This window comes from Rattus norvegicus, chromosome X (assembly GCF_021556685.1).
Source record: "Rattus norvegicus strain SHRSP/BbbUtx chromosome X, alternate assembly SHRSP_T2T, whole genome shotgun sequence".
Classification (NCBI taxonomy): Eukaryota; Metazoa; Chordata; class Mammalia; order Rodentia; family Muridae; genus Rattus; species Rattus norvegicus.
Genome location: NC_141554.1, coordinates 161,110,145 through 161,136,155, shown reverse-complemented (window position 1 = coordinate 161,136,155; position 26,011 = coordinate 161,110,145). Strand labels below are relative to the sequence as shown.

Below are 26,011 nucleotides of genomic sequence, written 5' to 3'. Positions count from 1 at the left end.
GTCTTTAATCCCAGCACTTGGAAGGCAGAGTCAGGCAAATCTCTGTGAATTCAAGGCTAGCTTGCTCTACATAATAAGAACCTGTCTCACAAAAATCAAGGCTCTCAAAGTGATATCATTGTGAGGTACATAGGTGGGCCATGACCCCAGTAACAAGAACCCTTCTAAAAGACAGATGAAAACAGGATTGGGAATGTAGTTCAGTGGTAGAGCACTTACCTAGCATGCACAAGACTGTTGGTTCAATTCCAAGCTCCTCCTATATACATAAAAGTGAAGAGGAAACAGGTGGAAACACAGGAAAATGGACATGAGAGACAGAAGCTGAGACTAAATTAATATAACCACAGGCCAAGGAACAACTGAGCCACCAGCAACTAAAAGACACATAAAGGATACTCTTACACAACTTGCAGATGGAGCATGACCTTGTCCACCTTCTGGTTTTATTCTCCTGGCTTCCAGACCTGTGAGGTATCAATTTTCTGTTCTTTTAAGCCACTGGGCCTGTGGTCATTTCTTACAGGAGTCAGGGAAATACAAATACTTGGTAAGAGAGACTTCAGAAGACTACATTGTACCTGAGAAGTATTCACTGGGGATAGAGGAGACCTCTTGTGTGCTAAGAAGTTTGAAAAGTGTGAATTGGGGTTTCAGTCTGATCTGCTTATGCTGGCTTTTAAAGCAGACAGGAATTATGCAGGACAGTACTAACCTGGAGACCTTCTAAATCCTGCCTCATTCTGACAACCAGGAAGAGAATGATCTCAATGCAAGCGTCCAGAAGTAGGCTTCCAATAAGAGAGGATGCCTATAACACTGGGGAATCTTGGCTATTTACAATAAAAGTGTTGCTACCCATGGGTCCATCTGCCTGAGCTCACACAGCTGACCCTTCCCTCTTTTTCACCTACTTTCTTCCTTCAGGCTCCAGAAAACCTCCTCACCTGGTGATTCCCACTCCCTCAAAGGCTGATTCTGCTCAGGCCCTTTTACTGAGTCCCCATTTCTTCACGTTGAGGTACTTTGGGACCTCTTTTCTAACAGCATTCACCCTGCAGTAATTCCGTCCAGTCTCATGGTTTTTAACCCAAATCTTAATGTTGATAATATCTCAAACAGTTCACATTCCCGAATTCCAGTTACATATCAAACTACTTGGATGTTTAGAAGTCTTAAAAGAAGTTGGGAGAGATGGCTCAGCTATTAGGAGCACTGACTGCTCTTCCAGAGAACCCATGTTCAGTTCACAGCACCCATGTTGGACAACTCAAACCTTCTGTAATTCCAGCTCCAGGGGATTAGGAACTCAAGGGGAAGGGATCTACAGGAGACTGTTTCAAATATATTGAAGTATGGGCAAGTGAGACAGCTCAGTGGATAAAGGCTCTTGCTATGCAAGCCTGGAGACACTAGAACATATAAAAGTGAAAAACAGGTTGCTGACTCAATGTTGTTCTCTGACCTCTACATAGTCTAGCCATGGCACCTGTGCTCTCTATACAAATCATACACCATGCATGCATGTGGAGGCGAAAGCACACACAAATAGTAAATATTTTGTGTAGCATGCCAATTATGTCTCAAGAAAGCTGTTACTGAAAATCATAATGGGTGGAGCAAGAGAGATGATGGCTCAGGGATTAAGAGCACTTGCTATTGTTGCAGAGGACACTTTCTAGCACCCATATGGTGGTTCACAAACATCTGTAACTCCAATCCAAGGAGATATGACACCTTCTTCTGACTTCCTTGGGCACTAGGAAAGCATAGCAAAGCATCTACACACATAAAATAACATCTTCTGTAGAAAAGAAAATAATTGTGGTAGAGGATTATAAGGGGTGTGAATTAAAGTTAACTATGAGCTAATAGTCACAGCTAAGAAATGTATCCATAGAACTTACTATATTATTTCTACTTTTGTACTTTTTAAATGGTTCAATAAGTAAAGGCTGACAGCACTACTATCTTTCACCTGCATTACTGCAATAATCTCTTTACAGACCATCATGCTTTGCTTTTCACTGGCCCTTTGCAATTGACCCCACTGGGACCAATTACCTCAAAGATAAGTCAAGCTACTTCTCTCGAACTCCATCAGAGTTTCCACTTCTCCCAATGCAAAAAACAAAGTCCATACAACAGCCTACAAGGTCCTATACCACCTACACTCCTACCTTACTTCCTCTCCACCAACTATTCCTCCCTCGCTCTCTCTGCTCCGGCTACTAGTCCTTCCTTTTTCCTAGGAAATGCCAAGACAACACATTCGTTCTCAGGTCAGATAAATGGTATGAGGACCTGCAAACAGATTACTATGAATCATTTGCAAAGTGAACTGAGGTGCAGAAGATATTTAGTTGTGAATGTACCCTTGAAAACTTTCTAAAGACTTCAAATGCACTCAAGTTTGATAAACACCCTGGCACACCTGTTGCTCCAGTACTCGAAAGGCTGAGGCAGAAACTTGAGTTCGAGGACTACCTGGCCTACAGTGCAAAAAGTGTTTCAGAAACAGTTAGATCAACAGAAAATGTCTCCTAACTAAAGAGTTCTACCACTAGGGGCCAAGCCCTTAGGAGACAGCTGCGGTGAAGGGAAGGGCAAATTCAAGCCAACTAGCCACCCAAGTAACCTGGGTAGCGAATAAACCTGCCTGAACCAATGCTCTAGAAGCTTGCGGCAGAACTGGGCCTAAGATGGGGGAAGGGTGTGGACCTCAGGAGTCTCAGAAGCTGCGGAACGGTCACCGATGAAGCCCTGTTTTTGGGGAAGAGGACCACACCTGTCAGCAGAGTCGGTCAGAAGTGAAGAGGGCAGGAGCAGCGGCAGAATCGGAGCTCCTAGGAAATCCTAGTCAGGCGGTCACCCTTCCCTTCTCAGCAGTGGAAAACCCCACTTCCGGCTTCCGGTGTCGTAAGTGTGGGATCCGGAAGTAAAACACAGACTCAAAGGCATTAATACTAGAGAGTTAAAACTCCGAAGTGCCACACTCTGCTCCAAAGTCTTAGACCGCCAGCCTGCGTTGGCCAGCGGAACAGCAGAATGCTCCTTACTGATAAACATCACAACTCTTATACACACAATTTTTTTTTTGGACAGGGTCCTACGTAGACCAGACTAGCCTCGAACTCAGAGATCCACCTGCCTTTTTTCCGTCTACTGGGATTAAAGCAGTGAGTCACCATGTCCACACTCGCTCTCACCCCATTTTCAAGGCATCGCATCCTCACTAAAACACCCCTGGCTCTCTGCTGCCAGGCCCCTACTAAGTTAAAAGTCTAGAGGAAGCTGCGAAACTTGGGCCCCAGAAGCCAAACTAGCCTCAGGAAGGCGTGGCTACGCTGCTAACGGAAGTGGGGTCATCCGGGAAGGTGCAGGGCCTTGGGGGCCCAGCGGAAAGCTAGACCATACATTATGGCTGGGGAGACTAAGGGAATACAGGAGAACTGAGTGGAGCTGCACCAATGCAAGCAAGACATCGCGATCGCGGGGCAGGGGCATCAGGGACGGCCAAAGGGCGGAGTTCGCCGGGATTGCGCGCGCATTTATCTCTACTCTTCTCCCCCCCCTCCTCCCCCGCACTGATAGAGTAGCCCGAAGCTCCTCCCCGCTGCCTCTCCTGAGGCGGGTCAGCTCAGTCAAAGCACACGCCCTCTTGCGTTAAATGGGCCAACGAAGCTTAGCCCCCGGAAACGGGCTGTGCACTCCAGATCTGTGAACGTGTTTGGCAGCGGCAACTAAATTCAGGTAAAGGGGTGGTCTGATGTCACATCGGTGGAGGGACATGCTGCCCGCTTGTATGCCGCGTGTTCCTTTGATGCGCGCTAATCTACAAGGTCTTAACCCATCTCTTTGTATCCCGCACTTTCTCTGCACTGGGCCCAAGAGAACTAGACCTTTACAAGAGGAGGTACGTTCCGGAATCTCCTAACTGGGCCAGAAGAGAGCCGGAGCTGAACTCCATCATCTACACAATCAAACCTGCTCAGTTCATTGTGGAGTTTCTGGCAGACACCAGAGTATGATGGTCCCATATAGAGTGTGATGCCCTGACTGTATTATATCTAGCTGCCCAGAGTGGATGCCTTAGGTGAATTCTATTAATGCTTTAGTACTTTCGTAATGTACAGCCCCTAGTGAAGGCAATATAGGAGGTTATGATTGGATCCCAGAGGCAGCAGTTTCTGAGTCTCCGAATGCACAGGCGCGCGCGCGCGTGTACACACACACACAGCATTCCCAGCCAGTGGTTTTAGTAATCGTCACCGGTCTGGTGAGAACTTAAAGGACCCTTGAACGAGGCTAAGTTGTTAATGCTCTTCCATTCTCCTGCCTATCAATGAGCCTTTCTTCCACCAGAAAACATCATGGCAGAGCAGGTGGCTTTGAGCCGGACCCAGGTGTGTGGGATCCTGAGGGAAGAGTTGTACCAGGGTGATGCCTTCCACCAAGCTGATACACACATATTTATCATCATGGGTGCATCGGTAAGTCTCCCTTTATGCCCCGAGTCTAAAAGTGCAAGGCACTTCTCTCTATATATATCTCAACTTTCCCAGCTGAGGGAACTGCTGAGGGACCCCCGAGTTCTACTGGGTCGAACTCTGACATATATTCTCACCTGTGTGTCCTGATCATCACAGCAGTACCCAATATACATGTACTTGTGTCACATTTCAGACATTCGTGCTCAGCATTGAATGTAGACCAGATTTGGATGGTCCAGGTTCTGAAGCACCACCCAGTTGGACTTCTTCCTCCTAGATGGAAAAAACTGAAGTGCAATCAAGGAAAAATCTGATTTTAATGAATCTGTAATTTGATGAATATTACAGTTAATTTCAGTAGAAGGATCTGTGGTACTACCTCTCCCTCTTTCTACTGTATGAAATTCTCTGGGGGCAAACACCTCCTCTTTGCCACATCTTCCAAAGCCTACTACAAAATTCTGTTCATTCCACGTAGTCCCAGTTGTCCAACTGGAACAACTACCATTGTGCTCTGTTAGGAAAAAATGAAGAACAGAAGCAATCAGGGATGTTGTGTTGATGGTACATAGTGAGACTGGAGCAGGTGGGGCTTAGTAAAAGTCATGGGCTTAGACCAAATCACCCTTTTATGTGCTATGTGGCAGCAGGGCATGTTCAGTGACCAGTGTTCAATGGCAAAGGTAAACTCAATTGCTTGCTTTTAACCCTGGAATCAGCTCACCGTCGTGTGACCATCTTCACTATTAACTTATTGTGTAATCTTGGGCAAGAACTTCATCAGAGCTAGTGTGTTCTTGAAAGGGTAGCCACTGACTCAGCACCTTCCACCCTGGTCCCCTCGGTGCTGGAGGAGCTCTGTGGGGTTTTGTTCATTCAGAGCATTGCCATGCACCAAGGGCTACCTACAGCTGTCCCTCACTGGTAGAGCACTAACCTTATATGCATGAGACCCTAGATTGAATTGCAACTACCCAAAAACTGGAGATGAGAACATGCCACCGCGTTTGCCAAACTTGTTTGTTGTCAGCCTTATATTTCTGAGCAAAAATGGGAGTGGGAGAACTTAGAAAAGGAATGCAGAAACAAGCTGAGGAGAAGGGCTATGCCACTGAAAGAGAAAGGGAAGGACAAACCAAAGCACTGTCCCCTGAGTCCCTGTAACTCTAAGACCCAAGAGAGGTACTTAGTTGGAACACACAGTACAGCAGCCCTACCCTCAGCCCTGGCTCCAACCTACTCCCCTTAAAGGAGCTATGCATGTATCTGCCATAAACCTTAGCATGTAGGACTCTGCCTTCAATCTAAAGGTTCAAGTGGAAGAGAAATTAACTGAAGATTATTTCCCCTGCCCCACCCATGCTTTCATAAGCATGCAGCAACAATAATCCAGTCAGCAAAGACAATTCATCTTTGCTGGACCTGAACTCTTAGACACCTCATTGATAGCTTATTGTGTGACCTGGAACAAATGTCTATATTTTTCTGAACCCTGGTGGTTTTCATCTAACAAATAAGAACCAGGCAGTTTCTCTAGCTTTATCCTAGGTTAATTATGTTAGTTCTAGCCTCAAGTTGAGCAACTTCCTTTCACTGCAATCAGTATGGTTCCCCTTTGCTCTTCTCTGCTCTGGGAGTAAGAACCCTGGCTTCCAGAGTAGAAATGTGAAGTACTAGTTCCAGCAAAAGGGAGTGGGGAAAAAAAGAGAAATTTTTCTAAAGACCATCATTGTTTCTTTCTGTTCCTCTCAGAGGTCCTGAGACAGACAGACCCTGTGCTTAGGTAGCCCCTAGAGTAGCTCCTGCCAGACACTACACTAAATGCAGGAGGCAGGCAAGCTGCTAGTTGATCTAGGACACCTGAAAGTCCTCCATTCATTAAATATTACAATCAAGTGTCTCCCAATCCACAATAGCCTCAGTTGCTATCCTCCTTGTGGGGACAGTGTACTTTGGAGAGCTGCACGTAACAGAAGTCACAAATGGGCTCTTGTGTACTAAGGCCCCTGCAACACACAGGTCCCATGAGGACCTAAAGAGCAAAGCAAATTGAGGATAAGGGCAACTGCCCTCTAAGTTGGGAAAAAAGCTCAACATGACCTAGAAACTAGGAAGCTAGCAGCTGGCAGGCCCCAAACCTAGGAAACTGGAACAAACTAGGGCAAGTTGATCCCAAGTAGCCATCCTCTGCCTCTTCTTCCTCCCCAGGTCCTTATCCAGTCCTTACTCATGTACTCAGCTTCCTTCATGGGGACATTCTTAGTCTGCCTCTCTGTAGCCATTTCCTCCTCTCAGGACTCCCACCCCAACAAAAAAGGGAACAGAAATCCTTACTTTCCCTCTCCAAAAATCCCTGTCTTTATGGACTATTGCAGGGAAGGAACTGACCCTAAAAGGGCATCTCCCCCAGCCAATAGGACTTTGGTAAGGGTAGGGAGTAGCTCTCCTATGCAGAAGAAAAGGAGTAGGTCTTGGAGTCCACATGGGCAGATGGGCTCACTACAGGGCCCATCTCTCTAGACATCAGTTTCCCTACCTGGCTTATGTGACACCCATAGATTCAGTGAGCACTCAAGGTCCATCCTGCTAACAGGCCTATGTGAGGAGTGACCTGGTAGTCCCAGCCTATCCCTCTTTGGTCATTTCAGAGCTGACTTCCCCCTTGGGTTGGTAAGATTCTTGCTGTGTCATGATGACCTTGGCATTCTCCCAAAAGCCTGTGACTCATGGAGCCCCAGGGTATAAGAAGGAGGCCTTTTGTTAGACTTTTAGCCCAGACCTACCTCATATTTTCCTATGTCTCATTCAGTGGCTGGAAAACAGCTGATCCTCACAGTCTAGAACTCTATCTTGGGAAGCTAGGTGGGTCCCTCATCCCCAACAACCCTTGGGAACTGCAAGGCCTCCTCTCAAATTTCTCACTCCCCAAACCAAAGGCTGGGTATGATTTGACTTTAAAAACCGAGAGCCCAAACCTCAGCTAACCATAGACCAATTGGTACTCAGATCTCTTTGCCCTTATCTGGCCAGATATCTGTGGCTAGAGATCTTAATCATGTCTTAATTCTCCTAAGTCACCACATGTCCTTAGGTAGATCCTTCCCCTGCCATAGTACTTGGGCAATGTGAGGGGGTGGCAAAGATGAGAGACTTCCAGCTACCTCTCTAATTGCCCCCACTCCCACACATAGTAAGTTTAGATTTTAGTTCTCATGTTCCTTACTTCAGAAGAGTTCAGTGAGAGTCATGAAGCCAACAGGAAAGCCGGAGTCAGCCCCATACCTGAGAAGAATGGCTACCTCCCACCCCCACTGTCCTTAGTCCTACCTCACCTCTCTTGGGTGACTTGAAGCCAGGCAGACTGTCAGTTGCAGGGGCTGAGCTAAAACAAGGAGAGCAGGTTCTATGTCTTGTTAATCTCAAAGAGAACAAGAACAAACAGCTCTGGGTGTGGGGCAACTGTGACTCAGCAGACCAGTCCCCTGCCACCAATACATTGGCTGGAGTCTGTACTGATTCCTCCCAGTTAGTTGGAATTTGATCATAAGCAAACACTGCATGCTTAGAGAAGTCTACAAGCCAGGGTTCTCATTGTTTCTTTCAGTGTCTAGTTCCCAGCAAGCCAGCCCTTTCCAGAGTATGTGAGGCTAGGATAAAGCCCTCTGAACATGAGCAGTAACCCAACCCCACTGATGGAAGATGCCAGAGGCAGGCATTGAGGGTACTATGAGGAACTAAGAACCATTCTGAGGGGAGATCCTGGCCCAGAATTGGACTGACTTGTCTGAGCTGAGCTTTGTGGAACCTATAAGGGCAACCATCTTGCACAACAGGGTAAAAGCTTTGCCCAGCAGAGTCACTTAGGGGACAGTAATTAGGCCACTCTTGTGGCCGTGCTAGGTATCACATGAGGGAGTGACAGATGAGGAGGCTCCAGAGCAATAGAAGCCCAGCTGGCAACAAGTCTTAGACATTTTCCTAAAGATAGTCTTAGCATTGAGGTGGTCATTGGGCTCAGGCTCCCAGAAGTTCATATGGAAGGTGGCAGTTAACATAGGAACCCACTTGTCAGTGCTCAGGACTTTAATTCTGAGCAGTTGACAGACATGGGCACTGACTAGAGGGAATTGCTCTCTCATGCCAACACAGGATATGAGAGTTTGTCAACAGCCCTCTATAGAAGTTTTGGGAACCGAATAGAACCTAGAAATGGCATGCACACAATTGCTTCCATTGACCCTCAGCAAACCCCTGAAGAAAAACATTTAGGCCATGGCAATCCCTAAGTGCATATAACCATTCTTATCCAGAACTGCCATTTCCCATAGAAATGGGTTCATCAATGCAGCTGTATGGTTCACTCTCTTTTGTTTGTTATTTTGTTACTGGGGATATACAACGAGGCTAAGCAAGCTAAGCAGGTCTACTACTCAGCCTTAGCCTCCTCTGAGCTTCTGCCCCCATTTTTTTGAGATGATCTCACTACGTTTGCCAGACTGACCTTGAATTTTGTTATTCTCCTGTCTCAGCCTCCCAAGTACTGAAATTACAGGTATATACTAGTATATCTGGCTTAGTAATTTTTGAAGTTTGTATCTCAGATGGTATTACCACTTCAGTGTTTTGATGTTTTATTTATATTATGTATATAGGTATTTTGCCTGCATGTATGTCTGCACCACTTGCATGCCTGGTGCTTTCAGAGGTCAGATGCCCTGGAACTGGAGTTACATACAGATGGTTGTGAGTCACCATATGGATGCTGGAAATCAAACCAGGGTCCTCTGAAAGAATAGCTAGTGTTCTTAAACACCAAGCAGCCTCCCCAGCACCACCTCTTTATTTTAAAGAGCTAGTCAGCTTGGTCTATGTAGTTAGCTTGGGCTATGTTGTGATAACAGGAAGTTTTGCCTATTGAATATTGTGCTAAAGGGAACAGCAGTTCACTTTCTGGGGGTCCCTGATCCATAGAGCCCATCATCTTTCCAGGTCATGGTGAGTCTGCATTCTGCATAGCTTGTTTAAATTTTGCAAAGTTCATGCCACCCAGACCCACTCCATCTGAAAACTCATCCCAAACACCTGAGAAATTAGTGCCAAAATACCTCGTTAGATAAAATGGTGTTTTGAGTTTAGTTAGATATACCTGTAGTAAAAGTTTCAGCAAATTACTTTTGTATAAATATTCAGATCCTTAAAACCAGAGTTGGTTTTTCTGTAGAGAGTTAGGGTATAGATGGAACCAGTGCCTGACTCCTGTTCCATTTGCTCACCTCTCCCCATGAAGTAGTAGTATCCTGTGTAGCACAGGTTCACACCTATCCCACATTCCTAATAATAGGGTTTGAGATGAAAGGGCAAATGCCCTACTATATAATTCAAAAGCTTGGTAGCCATTTCTGCCCCTCCTTCTTGTACCTGGTCTGGCAGGGTACAAAATGAAAGCATGTTGGGCTGTTGCTGATTACTGGGAGACTGAACTGAGTATGCACATTAGCTTGGAAATGAGCATCATGAATTTATTTCTAGGTTCTTTATAATATTTACTTTTGTAAATGGTATTGTTTTAAATTGCTTATTTTTCCAAGTCATTGATGTTAGTAAATAAAAGCAGTTAACTTGTATCTATTAATATTAACAGTGATGTTTTGGGGGTGTTGTTTGGTTTGTTCATTAGTTTTGCAGTGTTAGGCATCAAACCCATTGCCTAACACTTGATCACTGACTGAACTACATCCTTAGCCCCAAATATTTATAATTCTTATTAGAATATTTCATCAAAAAGTAACACAGATCTTAAAGGCACAGCTGGACAGCTTTTTACAAACTTTGGCACACCCTTGTAAATTTCTCCCACATTAAGAAGGGGGCTTGTGGGGTTGGGGATTTAGCTCAGCGGTAGAGCGCTTGCCTAGCGAGCGCAAGGCCCTGGGTTCGGTCCCCAGCTCCGAAAAAAAGAAAAAAGAAAAAAAAAAAGAAAGGGGCTTGAAAGATGATTCTTTGGTTAAGAGCATTTGCTACTTTTGCTCAAACCCAAGTTTGGTTCCTTGTAACTCCCAATCCAGGGGATCAGTGCCTTTTCTGCCTTCTATAGGTAACTGTACTAATGTGCGCAGACACCCACACACACACATACACATAATTAAAAATAAAATAATTACTTAAATAAAAAGAAGAAACAGTATTATCATCTGAAGTCTTAGCACTGCAGAGGCTGAAGCAGTAAATTCACTTCAGGAAAGACATTCAAGACTAGCCGGCCTAAGCAACATAACAGAAACCCTGGATTAAAACAATGTAAAACATTGTGGTACATTCCTCCTGTAATTCTAGAAAGGTGGAAGAAAAGGGGTTAGTTCAGAGCCAACCTTGACTACATAATGAGTTTGATGCTAGTCTAAGATACAGGAAACCCAGTCTCAAATTATTTACGTAACTAAAGCCAGGTATACTGGTACACACTTGTAATCACAGCACTTAGGAGGCTGGGGCAAAAGGATTACCTTGAGTTTAAGGCCAGTCTGAGCTACATAGCAAATTCAAATCGAGTTAGAATTACATAGCAAGACCCTGTCTCAAAGATACAGCAAAAAAGAAAATATGTACACAAAAAGTCCCCCATTTTGCAGCCATTGTTTCCCTAGGAGTAATGTCAAGCTTCCTCTCCGCCCCCTCCTCAATTATTTTCACCCTCTTTTCTTGGTACATATTGTAATGCATAAATGGTAGCTATATTGTTGATGGCCTAATCTAGGACATTTCTGTCTTCCCACAAAATTCCTGGGTACCCCTGCTAGCAACCTCCCCAGGCAACCACTGATCTGAGTCCTGTCATAATAGTCTAATATTGCTCATTCTGAGACTCTTAAGTGAATTCATGAATATGTAGTCTCTTATGTCTAGCTCCTATGGTTTATCATAATATATTTAAGGTTTGTCAGCAAAGAATGGTAGCTCATTCCTGAGTAGCTGAATACAGATATACAGTTTGTCCATCTGCATGCTGGTTTATTTGGGAATTTCTTGGCTATTTTAAATTAAAACTGCCATGAGCATTCATGCACAGATCTTTAGGCAGCTAGCTGCCTGCTTTTATTTCTCTGGAGTAACATCTAAAAGAGGAATGGCACATCATAAGATATGTATAGGTACTTCATTTGATAAAAGGCTGCCAGGCTGTTTTAGATTTAATCATTGCATGTTTCTACACATAGTCTATGAGTTTCACACCAACACTAGGTCTGGCTTTGGCTTTGGCTTTTTGTGGGAAGGGAGTTCTATTTGACACAGGTAGCTCAGGTTAGCCTGGAACATACTATGTTGCCCAGACTAGCCTTTTACTCATGGAGTTCCTCTTCTCTCAGCCTCCCAAGTGATTGAATTATATGTACCAACATGCTCAACTATCATCATTTGGATTACAGCCATTCTAATGAGTCTGAAGTGGTATCTTGTTCAAGTTGCATTTTCTGACACCTGATGATCATTTCCCATGTATTTTATGGCCATTCATCTCCATTCTGGTGAAACATCTGGCCAAACCTTTTACCCAATTTAGTTAGATTGTTTTTCAGTGCATCATAGGAGCTACTTAGATATTCTGAATACAGATAAGTTTAGTAAATGCTATTTCTAAGGCTGAAACTTGTGTTTTTTGGTGCTAGGGATTATACTCTGGGCCCTGCACATGCAAAGCACATACCAGACTTGCCTGTTTTCCTTTGTTTCTTTTGTTTCATAATACTGGATATTGAACTAGTCACATGCATGCCCTTCATATTTTCATATCTCTCTTTCCTCTCCTAACCCTCCTACCCCCAATGCAGGCCTTGAACTCACTATGTATTGAAGGATAACCCTGAAGTCCTTATCATCCTGCCTCTACTGGAATGCTATAATTACAGGCTGCAGTACAACACTGGCTTATGATTATTACTTTATATCCTAAAAGAATCTCTATCTACTCCTATCACTTTTTTTAATCTAGCAACTTGGCCAAACTCTCATTAATTCTAACAGTTAGTCTGTAGGTTGATTTGAGGTATTTTTTAATAAACAACCTGTCATCTAATAATGACAGGTTTTTGTCCTCTTTTCCAAACCTTATACCACTTTCATTTTCTTGTCTGATGATACTATCAAGGGCTTTTAGTTTAAGATTGACTAAAGAGACAGTAGCAAGCATTTAGAACTTTCTCATAGACACCCAGATATGTGTCTGTGATCATGTTTGCAGAGAGATTTAACTGAAGAAGAGAGACTTACCATAAATGTTCACGGCACACCCTATTGGTTGGTGTCCCTGACTGAACAAAAGGAAATGGGAGAAAGCTGAATATTCATATTTATCTCTCTGCTTCCTGACTGTAAACACAGACCTCACATCCCGATCACTGTGCTCTCCCTGACATGGCAAACTCTACCATCAAACTGTGAACCGGGATAAACCTTCACCCCACAGTTTTCCTTCTGCCAGGTATTTTTTTTCATAGAAACAAGAAAAGTATACAATACTCCATTTTGAATGGTGTTTCTAGGGTGTTTGATAGATGTCCCAAGTCAAATTAAAGAGATTTCATTTCCTTTTTTTTTTCTTTTTTTTTCCTTTTTTTTCTTTTTCCCTTTTTTTCCATTTCCTTTTTGATTAAAAAAAATAAATAGAATTTTTTCTAAAACCTTTATCTGTATTTGTTGAATTTAACAAAGTTGATATATTTTAAAAATTAATACACAGGGGCTGGAGAGATGGCTCAGTGGTTAAGAGCACCAACTGCTCTTCTAGAGGTCCTGAGTTCAAATCCCAGCAACCACATGGTGGCTCACAACCATCTGTAATGGAATCCGATGTCCTCTTCTGGTGTGTCAGAAGACAGCTACAGTGTACTCATATACAAAATAAATAAATAAATCTTTAAAAAATTAATACACAGAAAGAAAGATTTCTCAGAAAGCCTATTGTAATCGCAGCTACTTATTAGTCTGGGGCAGACATTCAAAGCTAATGGGAACTACAAAGTAACTTCCAGGCCAACCTGAGTAAGTTTTTGAGACTCTGTCTCAAAAGATATTTTAGACAGGCATGATGGTGCATGCTTTTAATCCCAGGAAGTAGAGACAGGTGGATTTCTGTGAATTTGAGGCCAGCCTGTTCTTCCTAGCAAGTTCCAGGTCAGCCAGGGATAAGATCTGGGACTGTCCTAGTTAGAGTTTCTATTGCTGTGATGAAACACCATGACCAAAAGCAAGTTGAGGAGGAAAGTGTTTATTTGGCTTACACTTCCATATCATAGACCATCACTGAAGGAAATTAGGAAATGAACCTGGAGGCAGGAACTGATACAGTGGCCGTAGAGGGATACTTCTTAGTGACTTGTTATTCATGGCTTGTTCAGCCTGTTTTCTTATAGAACCCAGGACCATCAGCCCAGGATTAGCACCACCCACAATGAGCTAGGCCCTCCTACATCAATCACTTAAAAATGTCCCACAGGCTTGCATACAGGCTGATCTTATGAGAGTATTTTCTCAATTGAGGCTCCCGGCTCCCTCCTTTCTGATCACTCTAGCTTGTATCAAGTTAACACAAAGCTAGCCAGGACAAGAACTATATATAGTTCAGTAGTTGAGTACTTGACTAATATGCTTGAGCTCCTGAGTTCAATCTCCAGCACCACATACACACACAATGGTTTTTCAGAATTTTTTATTTAATTTCTTTGAAGGTGGGTATTGGTTTTGTTTTTGTTTTTAGATGTGGTTTCATTGTGTAGCCCTGGCTGTCCTGGAACTCACTCTGTAGAATAGGCTGGCTTCAAACTCAGTGATCCGCCTGCCTCTGCCTCTGCCTTCCGAGCGAGTACTGGGATTAAAGGCATGTACCACCACTACCTGACTTATTTAAGATTTATGTTTTTTATTTATGTGTCTGTCTGTCTGTCCACCAGCCAGTCAGCCACAAGTGTATGGATACTCACAAAGGCCAGAAGATGTCCTTAAATTCCCTGGAACTAAAGTTATAAGGAGTTGTGACCTGCCTGATAGGGGTGCTGAAAACCAAACTTGGAACTCTGGACAAAACCAGCAAGTGCTCTTAATAATACTGGATATCTCTTCAGTCCCTTTTTCAGTTTTTAATGTGATTTTCAGTGGTTGATTTTGTCGTTGCTTTTGAGAGATTTCTCACCATGTAGCCTAAGATGGCCTTAAACTCATTATCCTCCTGCCTTAGTATCATAAGTACTGAGATTGTAGGCATGGAATTCTGTGTCTCAGCCGGGCTGTGGTGGCACACGACCTTATTCCCAGCACTCAGGAAGCAGAAGCAGGCATATATCTGTAAGTTCGAGCTCAGCCTGGTCTACAGGATGAATTCCAAGACAGCCAGGGCTATACAGAGAAACTCTTATCTTGTAAAAAAAAAACAAACAAACAAACAAAATTCTGTCATTCTAACTTGTAGGGTTGTATTAGGTTGGTTGTTGTTGTTTGGATTTTGTTGGTGGTGGTAGTGTTTGAAATAGGGAAAGGGTCTTATGGTGTATACCTCAGGCTGGCTTTGAAGTCCAGATCCTCCTGCTCCAACTACCCAAATACTCGGGTTATAGACCTGTGCCCAGCTTTTCTTAATTTTTTTTCCCCATCTTTATTAACTTGAGTATTTCTTATTTACATTTCGATTGTTATTCCCCCTTCCCGGTTTCTGGGCCAACATCCCCCTAACCCCTCTCCCTCCCCTTCTACATAGGTGTTCCCCTCCCCACCCTCCCCCCATTACCGCCCTCCCCCCAACAATCACGTTCACTGGGGGTTCAGTCTTGGCAGGACCAAGGGCTTCCCCTTCCACTGGTGCTCTTACTAAGCTATTCATTGCTACCTATGAGATTGGAGCCCAGGGTCAGTCCATGTATAGTCTTTAGGTAGTGGCTTAGTCCCTGGAAGCTCTGGTTGCTTGGCATTGTTGTACATATGGGGTCTCGAGCCCCTTCAAGCTCTTCCAGTCCTTTCTCTGATTCCTTCAACGGGGGTCCCATTCTCAGTTCAGTGATTGCTGCTGGCATTCGCCTATGTATTTGCTGTTTTCTGGGTGTGTCTCTCAGGAGAGATCTACATCCAGTTCCTGTTGGCCTGCACTTCTTTGCTTCATCCATCTTATCTAGTTTGGTAATTGTATATGTATGGGCCACATGTGGGACAGGCTCTGAATGGGTGTTCCTTCTGCCTCTGTTCTAAACTTTGCCTCCCTATTCCCTCCCAAGGGTATTCTTGTTCCCCTTTTAAAGAAGGAGTGAAGTGTTCGCATTTTGGTCATCCTTCTTGAGTTTCATGTGTTCTGTGCATACAGGGTAATTCAAGCATTTGGGCTAATATCCACTTATCAATGAGTGCATACCATGTGTGTTTTTCTGTGATTGGGTTACCTCACTCAGGATGATATTTTCCAGTTCCATCCATTTGCCTATGAATTTCATAAAGTCATTGTTTTTGATAGCTGAGTAATATTCCTTTGTGTAGATGTACCACATTTTCTGTATCCATTCCTCTGTTGAAGGGCATCTGGGTTCTTTCCAGCTTCTGGCTATTATAAATAATGCTGCTATGAACATAGTGGAACATGTGTCTTTGTTATATGTTGGGGCATCTTTTGGGTATATGCCCAAGAGAGGTATAGCTGGGTCCTCCAGCTTTTCTTTCTTGTTTTGTTTGTTTACGTTTGTTGTTTGGGGAAGTTGGTTTTATTTTAGCTTGTTTTCTTAATAGTTCTTAATTTATTCTTTGAGAATTTCATACATGTATACAATGCATGTAAAGTATATTCACCCTCCATTTTCCCTCTTAACCTCTCTGAACCCCCTTCTCCCTCACCCTCCCAATTTTTCTTTTTTTTTAAAGATTTATTTATTTATTATAGATGAGTACACTGTAGCTGTCTTCATACACACCAGAAGAGGGCATCAGATTCCATTACAGATGGTTGTGAGCCACCATGTGGTTGCTGGGAATTGAACTCAGGACCTCTGGAAGAGGAATCAGTGCTCTTAACCGCTGAGCCATCTCTCCAGCCCCCCATTTTTTTCTTTTTTATAACCCATTAAATGCAACTACTGTTTCCTATATGCTCATTAACATGGGACCATCATCCACTCCTTCAGCAACTACCAAGGGGGCATGAAGAAAAAATTATATTCCCTAACATCCATCAGCTTCCAACAGATTCTTACCTAGGGGTAGAAGCTTGTGAACTTCTCTCTCTCTCTCTCTCTCTCTCTCTCTCTCTCTCTCTCTCTCTCTCTCTCTCTCTCCATGCTGGCATATTAACCAACTTGATCTCATGAAAGCAACTACAACTACAGCTACTGTAACTTCATGTGTGCCACAGCTATGTCATATCCAGAAAACAGCAATTCACAACTCTCCGCCCCCATCTTCCAGCTCTCTTTGGTTAGTTTTCCACTGTTTGCTTGCTTGTTTGTTTTTGTAGTGTTGGGGTGAAAATGAGAACCCTTGCCTACTCCAAAATCACTAAGCATCATCTCCAGCCCAATTTTTCCATTGAATTTTTTCACTGCCACCTTATTTTTTTAATTCTGATTTACAGGAGGGGATTTTGAAACAGTATCTCCCTATATATTGGGAGGGTATATTACCACCAAATCTGGCCTTTATTACTGAGACAAGACTTTGCTCTGCATCATCAAACTTTTCCTGCTGTCATTTTTCTAACTTTCTAAATTGAATGGCCAACTCATTCCCTTCTAGCTCTATTTATGTTAATGTGACTTCTGAGGCCATATCTCACATGTTTTGTTTTTCTTTTATGTGCTGCTTTTGTCATCCTTAAGCTCTAATGAATTCAATGTCAAGGGTTTTATCTTGAACCCAGCAGAGTCATCTACTCATCTGTATTGGTACAAGGCTGGTGCAGGCTTAAGTCTCAGAGCTCCTCTAAGATATATGGGGGGCATAGTAGATATATATTTAGCTGAGTGGTAACCCTAAATGAGGACTCAGATCACCAGCAGTGGGGAATGATCTAGGTCATGTCACCTCCTTCTGACATGTTTCTTCTGCTGCAGGGTGACCTGGCCAAGAAGAAGATTTATCCTACCATCTGGTAGGTAATATCTCTACACTACCCCCCAATCAACCACAAAATACTCTCTACAAGGGATAGGCCTTGGCTTTCCCTACCCAGTCTGAAAACAGCTGTACTGTACCGTCAGGTGGCTGTTCCGGGATGGCCTTCTACCCGAAGACACCTTCATTGTAGGCTATGCCCGCTCACGACTCACAGTGGATGACATCCGCAAACAGAGTGAGCCCTTCTTTAAAGTGAGTATGACATTGGATCCTGGAGCCTTTTTCTGCCCTTTCATCTACCCCACAGCAAGACTAGCTCCAGGTATCTCTTGAGGAGACATGTCCCCATTCCCACCATAAGCAACAGTTCCCTCCCTTCTCATTTGACTTGCTAAGAGGCAGGGCCATCCAAAATACTCAAGCTCTGACACCTCACATCCTTGCTTTCCCTTGCCAACCACACAAAAGCTGTGGCTACTGACTTGTGCCACCTTCTCCCTGACCTCTGAACAAAGACAGAGAAAGAAGATCCCTTCTTTTTTTTTTTTTTTTCCAGAGCTGGGGACCGAACCCAGGGCCTTGCGCTTGCTAGGCAAGCACTCTACCACTGAGCTAAATCCCCAACCCCAAGAAGATCCCTTCAACCTCTTATCTATTTTCCAGTTCCACTCTGGCCCCATCCTGCTGTGCTCTGGTTTCACACTAGGACATGGCAGCAGCTGGATGAAGGAGTCTTCCAAGTACCTCTTTTCCCCAGTAATTGTACTGTGTTGACATTTTCTCACCACCTATAGTTTGCTATGATAATTTTGTAGAAACAGCCTTCTTGATCATTCTTTTTTTCTCAGGTCAGACTTTCCTAAAATCCAGTTTCTCCTCTAGGCATGAGGGCCCTGAGGGTACGTAAAATGTGCCAGTGATTTGCCCCATCTGCATACAGTATTCCTGCTATATGCCTCAGTCCCCTGCCTGCAGGTACACAAAGTTACCATGATGAAATAAACTCCTGTACTTGTAGAGCAAGGACAGGACTCAAGGGAAGCCCATCTTAGCTGTGGAACAAGAAATTGTTGAGATAGGAGGGACCAGGATAAAGAAATCTTCTACTCCTTTGGGGCAGAACAAGTGTAGACTCTTGAGAAAAGTAGTTGGCATTGTTCTGTGTATCTCCAGGTCACTCCAGAAGAAAGACCCAAGCTAGAGGAGTTCTTTGCCCGTAACTCCTATGTAGCTGGCCAGTATGATGATCCAGCCTCCTACAAGCACCTCAACAGCCACATGAATGCCCTGCACCAGGGAATGCAGGCCAACCGTCTGTTCTACCTGGCCTTGCCCCCCACTGTCTATGAAGCAGTCACCAAGAACATTCAAGAGATCTGCATGAGTCAGACGTAAGGCCTGTCTTTCCCCACTCCTGTCTGTTTGCTCTTGTTTCTACTACTCTAAACAGCCCCCAGGTCAAGCCAGTCTAGGCAAGCTGAAAAGATGAATGCTCCCAGTTTGTAATCCACATGGATTAATATTCTCAAAAAAGGGGGGAGGGGGACAGGCTCTAAATACTGGAGTTTTCTAACAACCTTTGCTATTACCACACACACTAGGCAGGTTCTAACTTCCAAGGCTCTCACTACAAAATAGTGGCCCCTTGCAACATTTCCCACCATGACCACAAGATGACAGTGTTGATCCACAGAACAGATGCTCATTGTGAGGTTTTTTTTTTTTAACCACCCCCCCTTTTCTCTGAATCCCTAGCAGACCCACAAGGTGGCAGTGTTGTTTCATAAGAGAGCATTACTATCTGCAAGCCATCTTTCTCTTCCTCTTGAATTTAGAAAACATTAGCGCTCTGTTATGAGTGGCAATGAAAGGAACCTGGTCTTTTAAAATCATTGGAAATCTGGGGAAGGTGACATATATAATTCCAGCATCAGGGAGACTGAAGCAAGAGGATTGCTTGGAGTTCAAAGCTAACCCGTAACATAGACTGAGACTGTCTCAAACAAAACAAAATTAAGCTGGGTATAGTGACACACAGTTGTAATTCCAATACTCAGGAGGCAGGAGAATCATTATAATGTTGTCAAGGCCAGCCTGGGCTACATACTAAATTCAAAGTCAGTCTGGTCTTCATAGTAAAAACGTCTCAAAAAGAAAATAAAACCTAATTTAAAAAATAAATAAAATCAATTGAAGTCAGTTGCATTGGGCAATGACTGTAGTCCCTGCTCAAGGATTGAGGCAGGAGTACCCTTTGAACCCAGGAGTTCCAGGACAATCTGAGAAACATAATAAGACTTCAAGAACATAAAACCAATGAGCGAAGCCAAACATGATGGCATGATACCTGTGACCTGTGACCCCAGTTCTTGGGAGGTAGAAACAGGAGAATCAGGAATTTAAGGTCATTCCTAAGTACATAACAAGTTCTGGGCCAACCTTGTATACATGAGACTGTATCTCACACTGACTAAAATAAAACTAGTAAGGAAGCTATGTCCTTGACGTCCCCATCTACCTTCTTTCCTGTTGGCTACTGGGCCACTTCTGACCCACTGAGGATCTGGCATGGGGAGGTGGGGAACAAGGCCACCCAAGAATGTGCCAATCATGCTACCCTAGCACCAAGGTGGGAAAATCCCAGAAACTGTTCTAGTCCCCAGCATGTTGTCGTGGAGGCTTTTAGGTGCTATCTGTGCAGGGTAAAGATCAGTAGCAGCCAGCAGAGCTTCCCTGAGTCACCTGAGAATACAGTGGTTGAAAGCCCTGCTCCCTGGGGTGGGGGGGGGGATGACATAGCCATAGGCCTATTCCTGGGAAAGATTTGAGAAATAACATGATTGGGGGCTCTAAGCAGAGGCTGGAACCGCATCATAGTGGAGAAGCCCTTCGGGAGAGACCTGCAGAGCTCCAATCAACTGTCGAACCACATCTCCTCTCTGTTTCGTGAGGACCAGATCTACCGCATTGACCACTACCTGGGCAAAGAGATGGTCCAGAACCTCATGGTGCTGAGGTGCACGGGGGATGGGGTGGAAAAGGACCAGAGCAAGGGTGGCAATGTGAGGAACCCCACCTGCCCTGCTGCCCAAAGTCAAATTCCTCCTAGATGCTGGCCAAGGTACAAAGCTCTAACTTGGCTCAGATACAGCCACTGTACTGTGGAATCCCAAAGGTAGCATCCATTCATGGACCCTTCCACAATGTCTCTCATGCTAGCCTCTCCTCTGTACCTCTCACAGATTTGCCAACAGGATCTTTGGACCCATCTGGAATCGAGACAACATTGCTTGTGTGATCCTTACATTTAAAGAGCCCTTTGGTACTGAGGGTCGTGGGGGCTATTTTGATGAATTTGGGATCATCAGGTAAGAACCTATATCTACCCCAACTCAGTTCATTTTCACACTGTAAGGACTAGTGTTTAACTGAGCTGATGGGTGTAGCCATTGAAGGGTATAACTCTCATCCAGCCAAACCCCAAAGGGAATAGTGTTAGTGTCTACTTCCTTGCTTTAGGATACCAGGAACACTAGGGGTAAGGAAGCAAGGTTTTCCATCTTGTCACTAGAAAGCTTTGTTTGGTAATTCTAGAGCCCCTAGAACTTAGTTTCCCTTTTTCCCACCCTAGAAGTGGCACTTAACCAGAGTATCTGCCTCTTCTGCTACTAGGGATGTCATGCAGAACCACCTCCTGCAGATGTTGTGTCTAGTGGCCATGGAAAAGCCTGCCTCTACAGATTCAGATGATGTCCGTGATGAGAAGGTAGGTGGAGGCATGTCCACCAGATCCCTAGCAACCATGCCTCATAACAGGTAGTTCTATGACAAGGCACTGGGCTCATGTCCATTCCCTACACCCTGTTACCTGCATTGGTTTTCTCCCAGGTCAAAGTGTTAAAATGTATCTCAGAGGTGGAAACTGACAACGTGGTCCTTGGCCAGTATGTGGGGAACCCCAGTGGAGAAGGAGAAGCTACCAATGGGTACTTAGATGACCCCACAGTACCCCATGGGTCTACCACTGCTACCTTTGCAGCAGCTGTCCTCTATGTGGAGAATGAACGGTGGGATGGTAGGTGACATTTCTTGGACCCAACAAGGCAGGGTTAAATGTGCCCTCAAAGAGACATTTCTTGGTATGGTCATGGTATAAATACTTGGTATTCAGTGGTAAGGAATGCTGGAGAAGGAGGGCTAGCACAAGTGGGAAAACACACTAGTCATACTTATTCCACATAGATACATTCACACATATACACAGGCACAAGAGATTTCACATACACACACAGCACAAGACTAGGAAAGCCAGTCCCTGAGGTCATTCCTGCCCTCTAGGAGTACCCTTCATCCTGCGCTGTGGCAAAGCTCTGAATGAGCGCAAAGCTGAAGTGAGACTTCAGTTCCGCGATGTGGCAGGTGACATCTTCCACCAGCAGTGCAAGCGTAACGAGCTGGTCATCCGTGTGCAGCCCAATGAGGCGGTATACACCAAGATGATGACCAAGAAGCCTGGCATGTTCTTCAACCCTGAGGAGTCTGAGCTGGACCTAACCTATGGCAACAGATACAAGGTTCAACAAGGAGGACCATGTGGGCAAGGCCCTAAGGGAGGCAAGGCCCTGGGTGGCTGAGTGCCATAGTATCAGAAACATTCCCCCTTTCCTGACCCTGCAGAATGTGAAGCTCCCTGATGCCTATGAACGCCTCATCCTGGATGTCTTCTGTGGGAGCCAAATGCACTTTGTCCGTAGGTGAGGGACCCCCAGCCTAACACAGTCAGGCAAGAGGGATGGTCTTCTCCCTCCATTCTTGTGTACCTCTACTCCATCCTATACTGTATCCCTTCAGTGATGAACTCAGGGAAGCCTGGCGTATCTTCACACCATTGCTGCACAAGATTGATCGAGAGAAGCCCCAGCCCATCCCGTATGTCTATGGCAGGTAAGAGAAGGATGGGAGCTGAGAGAGCCAAGCCTAATGAAGCAGGGCAGTGGGAATTACCAGGGACAAAGGTCACTCATGTCTTCCTTTTACCTCCCAGCCGAGGTCCCACAGAGGCAGATGAGCTGATGAAGAGAGTGGGCTTCCAGTATGAGGGTACCTACAAGTGGGTGAACCCTCACAAGCTCTGAGCCCTGGAAACTTACACCATCTGCACTCTGCCTCTTCTGGCCACCCTTTCTGCATCTGCCCTTCTCACCATCTAACCCTCTATTAGGACTATTGACCTCATATTGGAAAGACTTTGGGACCATAGGCCTTAGCTACACATTCTAGTCCCTGGGCTTAGGCCACCATTCTGTCCTATGCTGCTGCCACTGCCACTACCACTAAGCCCAGCTACATTCCTCAGATACCAGGCATTCAAAACGCATTGCAATGCTTTCAGGACCACCACTGTCCCTATCTGAGCCACCCATCTTTCCACAAGACCTGAATCACCTCCTCCCCTCAATCCCCTGCAGAAAGAACGCCTATCAGTCTGTCCCTGGACTCCTTAAGATAGGAGTTAGGAACAATTGGGAGGAGCCTTGGGCCTTGGAGGGACAATGACCAAACCACACTTCCCTGAGACTGTGGGCAAGCTCCTCAAAACTTAAAGTGATCAAGGACACCCATCTGAGAGGACCTGCCCATAGCCACACTAGCCTTAGTGCTACTTGACATTCCTCCTCACCAGCTGGAAGAACTCTCATGCTGCCTAGCAATATTTTGGGGGCCATAGATATCTCCTAAACAATTCCATAGTCCATAGTCAACCTCATCCAACCCATGGGCAGCCTCCTTACCAAAGGAAGGTAAGAGCAGCAGCTAGAATTTTCCTACCCCAACCCTGCCATTAAATCCTCAAAAAAGTTTACCTGTCTCCTTGTCATTTTTTCTCCCTGTATCCAGGATCATGAAGTAGAAACCTACTATTTTCCTACTTCCCGTATTTATTAGTTAGGGTTCTATAAAGGAACAGAACTGATAAAACATATATACTAAAGTTGCTTACAAGCTGCGGTCCAAGTAGTCTAACAATGGCTATTCCCTGACAGAAAGGCCAAGTTGTTCATTCTGTGAGATTGCTTATCTTAGTATCCCCAATCTTATACTAGAGTCCTAGAGAGCTGCCAGTTTTCAGTCTAGGTTAGAATCCCAAGAAAGTGGTTTCTAACAGCAGCAAAGAAATGGCTTGTGAATAAGAGAAATGAACTTGCCAGAAAAATTGAGAGTAAGCAGGCAAAAGTAAGAGTTTCCTTCTGTGTCCTTTTATGTGAGCTGTCACCAGGTGTGGCCCAAATTTAGAGTAGGCCTTCTGACCTCAAATGATCTGGTTTTTCAGTGGGTGCTCCACTTCAAATAATCTAACCAAGAAAAATCCCTCAGTGATATGGCCAGCTTCTTAGATCTGGTTATTTCCATGAGCCATGTTACACCCTCTGGATTCCTGCCCCACCACCTGTTCCATGCTTCCCTCCTTTCCTGCCTCTCTTCTCATCCTTACTTCTGAGGTCTCCCCACAGTGATTCAACCAGGAGCCTGGATCTGTCTCCAGTCTCTCTGTTATCTCTTCCCATTACTTGGCACCATTACATGGGTGTTTGTCTTCAAGATTAACCTGAAGTACAAAAGTAGATCACCCTTGCTTTTACCTTCTACATAAATACCTCTACTACTTTATTGTACATACAGGTCAGCAAAGAACTAGCTTTACCCAGACCCTGTCTCCACCCCATCCAGTTTATAGAAAAGAGAGTTGATGAGTTAACTTTTACAACTGACAAGGGAGAAAGGATAATAAGGTTTTACCCTACCCAGGCTTCTGGCCTAAATAACAGCTAAAGGGCCAGAGTTCTGAGCTTGTATGATCTGTCACTTAGCTTCCTGCAGTAACCATGACAATGCATTACCAGCAAGGTGCTTCCAAGATCAGTGTCATCCTGCTGGATACCAGAAACCCAAAATCAAGATATGATGAAGCAGTACTCCCTTAGGAGACTCTAGGGAAGACCCCTCTGTCTCTTCTAGCTTTAGGGGATTTCAGAAATTCCTGGTTTATAGCTGTCTAGCCTCTGCCTTTTAGGGTACCTGTTACACTAGAATCAATGCCTACCTAACCTAATGTCACCTAACTACACCTACATGCACTCTTTTGCCTGATAAACAGGAATTTTGTTTAGCACACTGTCATGTCCCCAACAAAAACACTGGCCCTGAGCATCAAAGCCTGTTGAACCTTTGCTCTAAGCTAAGTCCTGAAGAGACAGTAGGAAGTACCACTACCATGACCCTTATACTCATGGCCTTAGTTTTAATAGATAAGCATGATAGGAGAGGGTTTATACATTAAGCAAACCAGTGAGTGGCCCAGATGATGGGCAGTTGAAGACCAGTCTGCTCCTAGCAGAGAGATAAGAACATGCATGTAGACCATGCAGGGCCTGCTTATTCCAGGACTAGGAGGCCATCAGGAAGTCAGCAAGAACAAAAACAACTTGAGTTTGGCCCTTGTGTCTCCCACTTGGGAGAGTAACTTTGTTTTTATACAGTTCTTACTATTTTGAACAATGTGGGCTCAAGCAATTCTGCCTCAGCTTCCTAAATAGCTGAGACTACAGGCATATGTCTCTATGGCCAGCTATCCACACAAAGGCAAGGAAGATATAGACCCTTCTTAGTTTTTCACAGGAGTACCTCCACCTACCTCCATATGCATCCCCTGCTTTAAGTAGAGGAAGTGATACCTCCAGGTTTTGGGAGGAGAGATTCACCTACAGATCAAATAGGGGAGAAAGACACTTGATAAAAGATAAAGACAGGACCGCCGGAACCTGAAGGAAACAGACCGGATAAACAGTTCTCTGCACCCAAATCCCGTGGGAGGGAGAGCTAAACCTTCAGAGAGGCAGACAAGCCTGGGAAACCAGAAGAGACTGCTCTCTGCACACACATCTCGGACGCCAGAGGAAAAAGCCAAAGACCATCTGGAACCCTGGTGCACTGAAGCTCCCGGAAGGGGCGGCACAGGTCTTCCTGGTGGCTGCCGCTGCAGAGAGCCCGTGGGCAGCACCCCACGAGCGAACTTGAGCCTCGGGACCACAGGTAAGACCAACTTTTCTGCTGCAAGAAAGCTGCCTGGTGAGCTTGGGACACACGGAAGCAGAATTCCTCTAGGACCGGGCACGTTCTGTGTTTACCGGAAGTCCCACACCCGCGGATCCGGGCCCGCAGCAGCTCTCTGCTCCCAGACCCTGTGAGAGAGACACCCAACCGCCTGGTCAGGTGGGCACTCCTGAGGCTGCAGAGCGGAAGAGACCACCAACACTGCCCACCCCTGCCCACATCCCTGGCCCAAGAGGAAACTGTATAAGGCCTCTGGGCTCCCGTGGGGAAGGGCCCAGGAGCGGCAGGACCCCTGCCAGAGACACCGCCGGACCCTGAAGGAAACAGAC

At 45.0% G+C, this 26,011-nt stretch overlaps 2 protein-coding genes across 48 annotated transcripts in view; one reads left to right on the top strand and one right to left on the bottom strand.

Moving 5' to 3' along the window:
- Positions 1-7,936, bottom strand: part of Ikbkg (inhibitor of nuclear factor kappa B kinase regulatory subunit gamma) — a 29,713-nt gene extending 21,777 nt beyond the window's left edge. For 7 of the 46 annotated variants that reach the window (XR_015646258.1, XR_015646261.1, XR_015646259.1 and 4 more), the window contains exons 1-2: positions 2,789-2,890; positions 220-259 (exon numbers count right to left, since the gene is read on the bottom strand). Coding sequence is in view for 12 of the 46 variants with exons in the window: in XM_087599720.1 (XP_087455846.1) it covers positions 4,628-4,666 (39 nt within the window). In the remaining 34 variants the exon portion in view is untranslated. Of the gene's footprint in view, positions 1-219; positions 260-399; positions 468-2,788; positions 2,907-4,627; positions 4,781-7,820 lie in introns of those variants that run through there. The other 39 variants (XR_015646262.1, XR_015646260.1, XR_015646264.1 and 36 more) reach the window with 12 other exon arrangements.
- G6pd (glucose-6-phosphate dehydrogenase) lies at positions 3,647-23,431 on the top strand. 2 transcript variants are annotated; one of them, NM_017006.2, is made up of 13 exons: positions 3,647-3,753; positions 4,366-4,493; positions 17,567-17,604; positions 17,714-17,822; positions 18,744-18,961; positions 20,428-20,586; positions 20,813-20,938; positions 21,243-21,336; positions 21,459-21,645; positions 21,909-22,144; positions 22,248-22,324; positions 22,422-22,514; positions 22,615-23,431. In NM_017006.2, the coding sequence occupies exons 2-13, from the start codon at positions 4,374-4,376 to the stop codon at positions 22,703-22,705; spliced, it is 1,548 nt and encodes a 515-aa protein (NP_058702.1). In that variant the 5' UTR covers positions 3,647-3,753; positions 4,366-4,373; the 3' UTR covers positions 22,706-23,431. The 2 variants fall into 2 exon arrangements, with proteins under 2 accessions (NP_058702.1, XP_087455158.1); XM_087599032.1 differs by having other exon boundaries at positions 3,695-3,753; positions 20,428-20,691.
- The last annotated feature ends 2,580 nt before the right edge of the window (positions 23,432-26,011 follow it).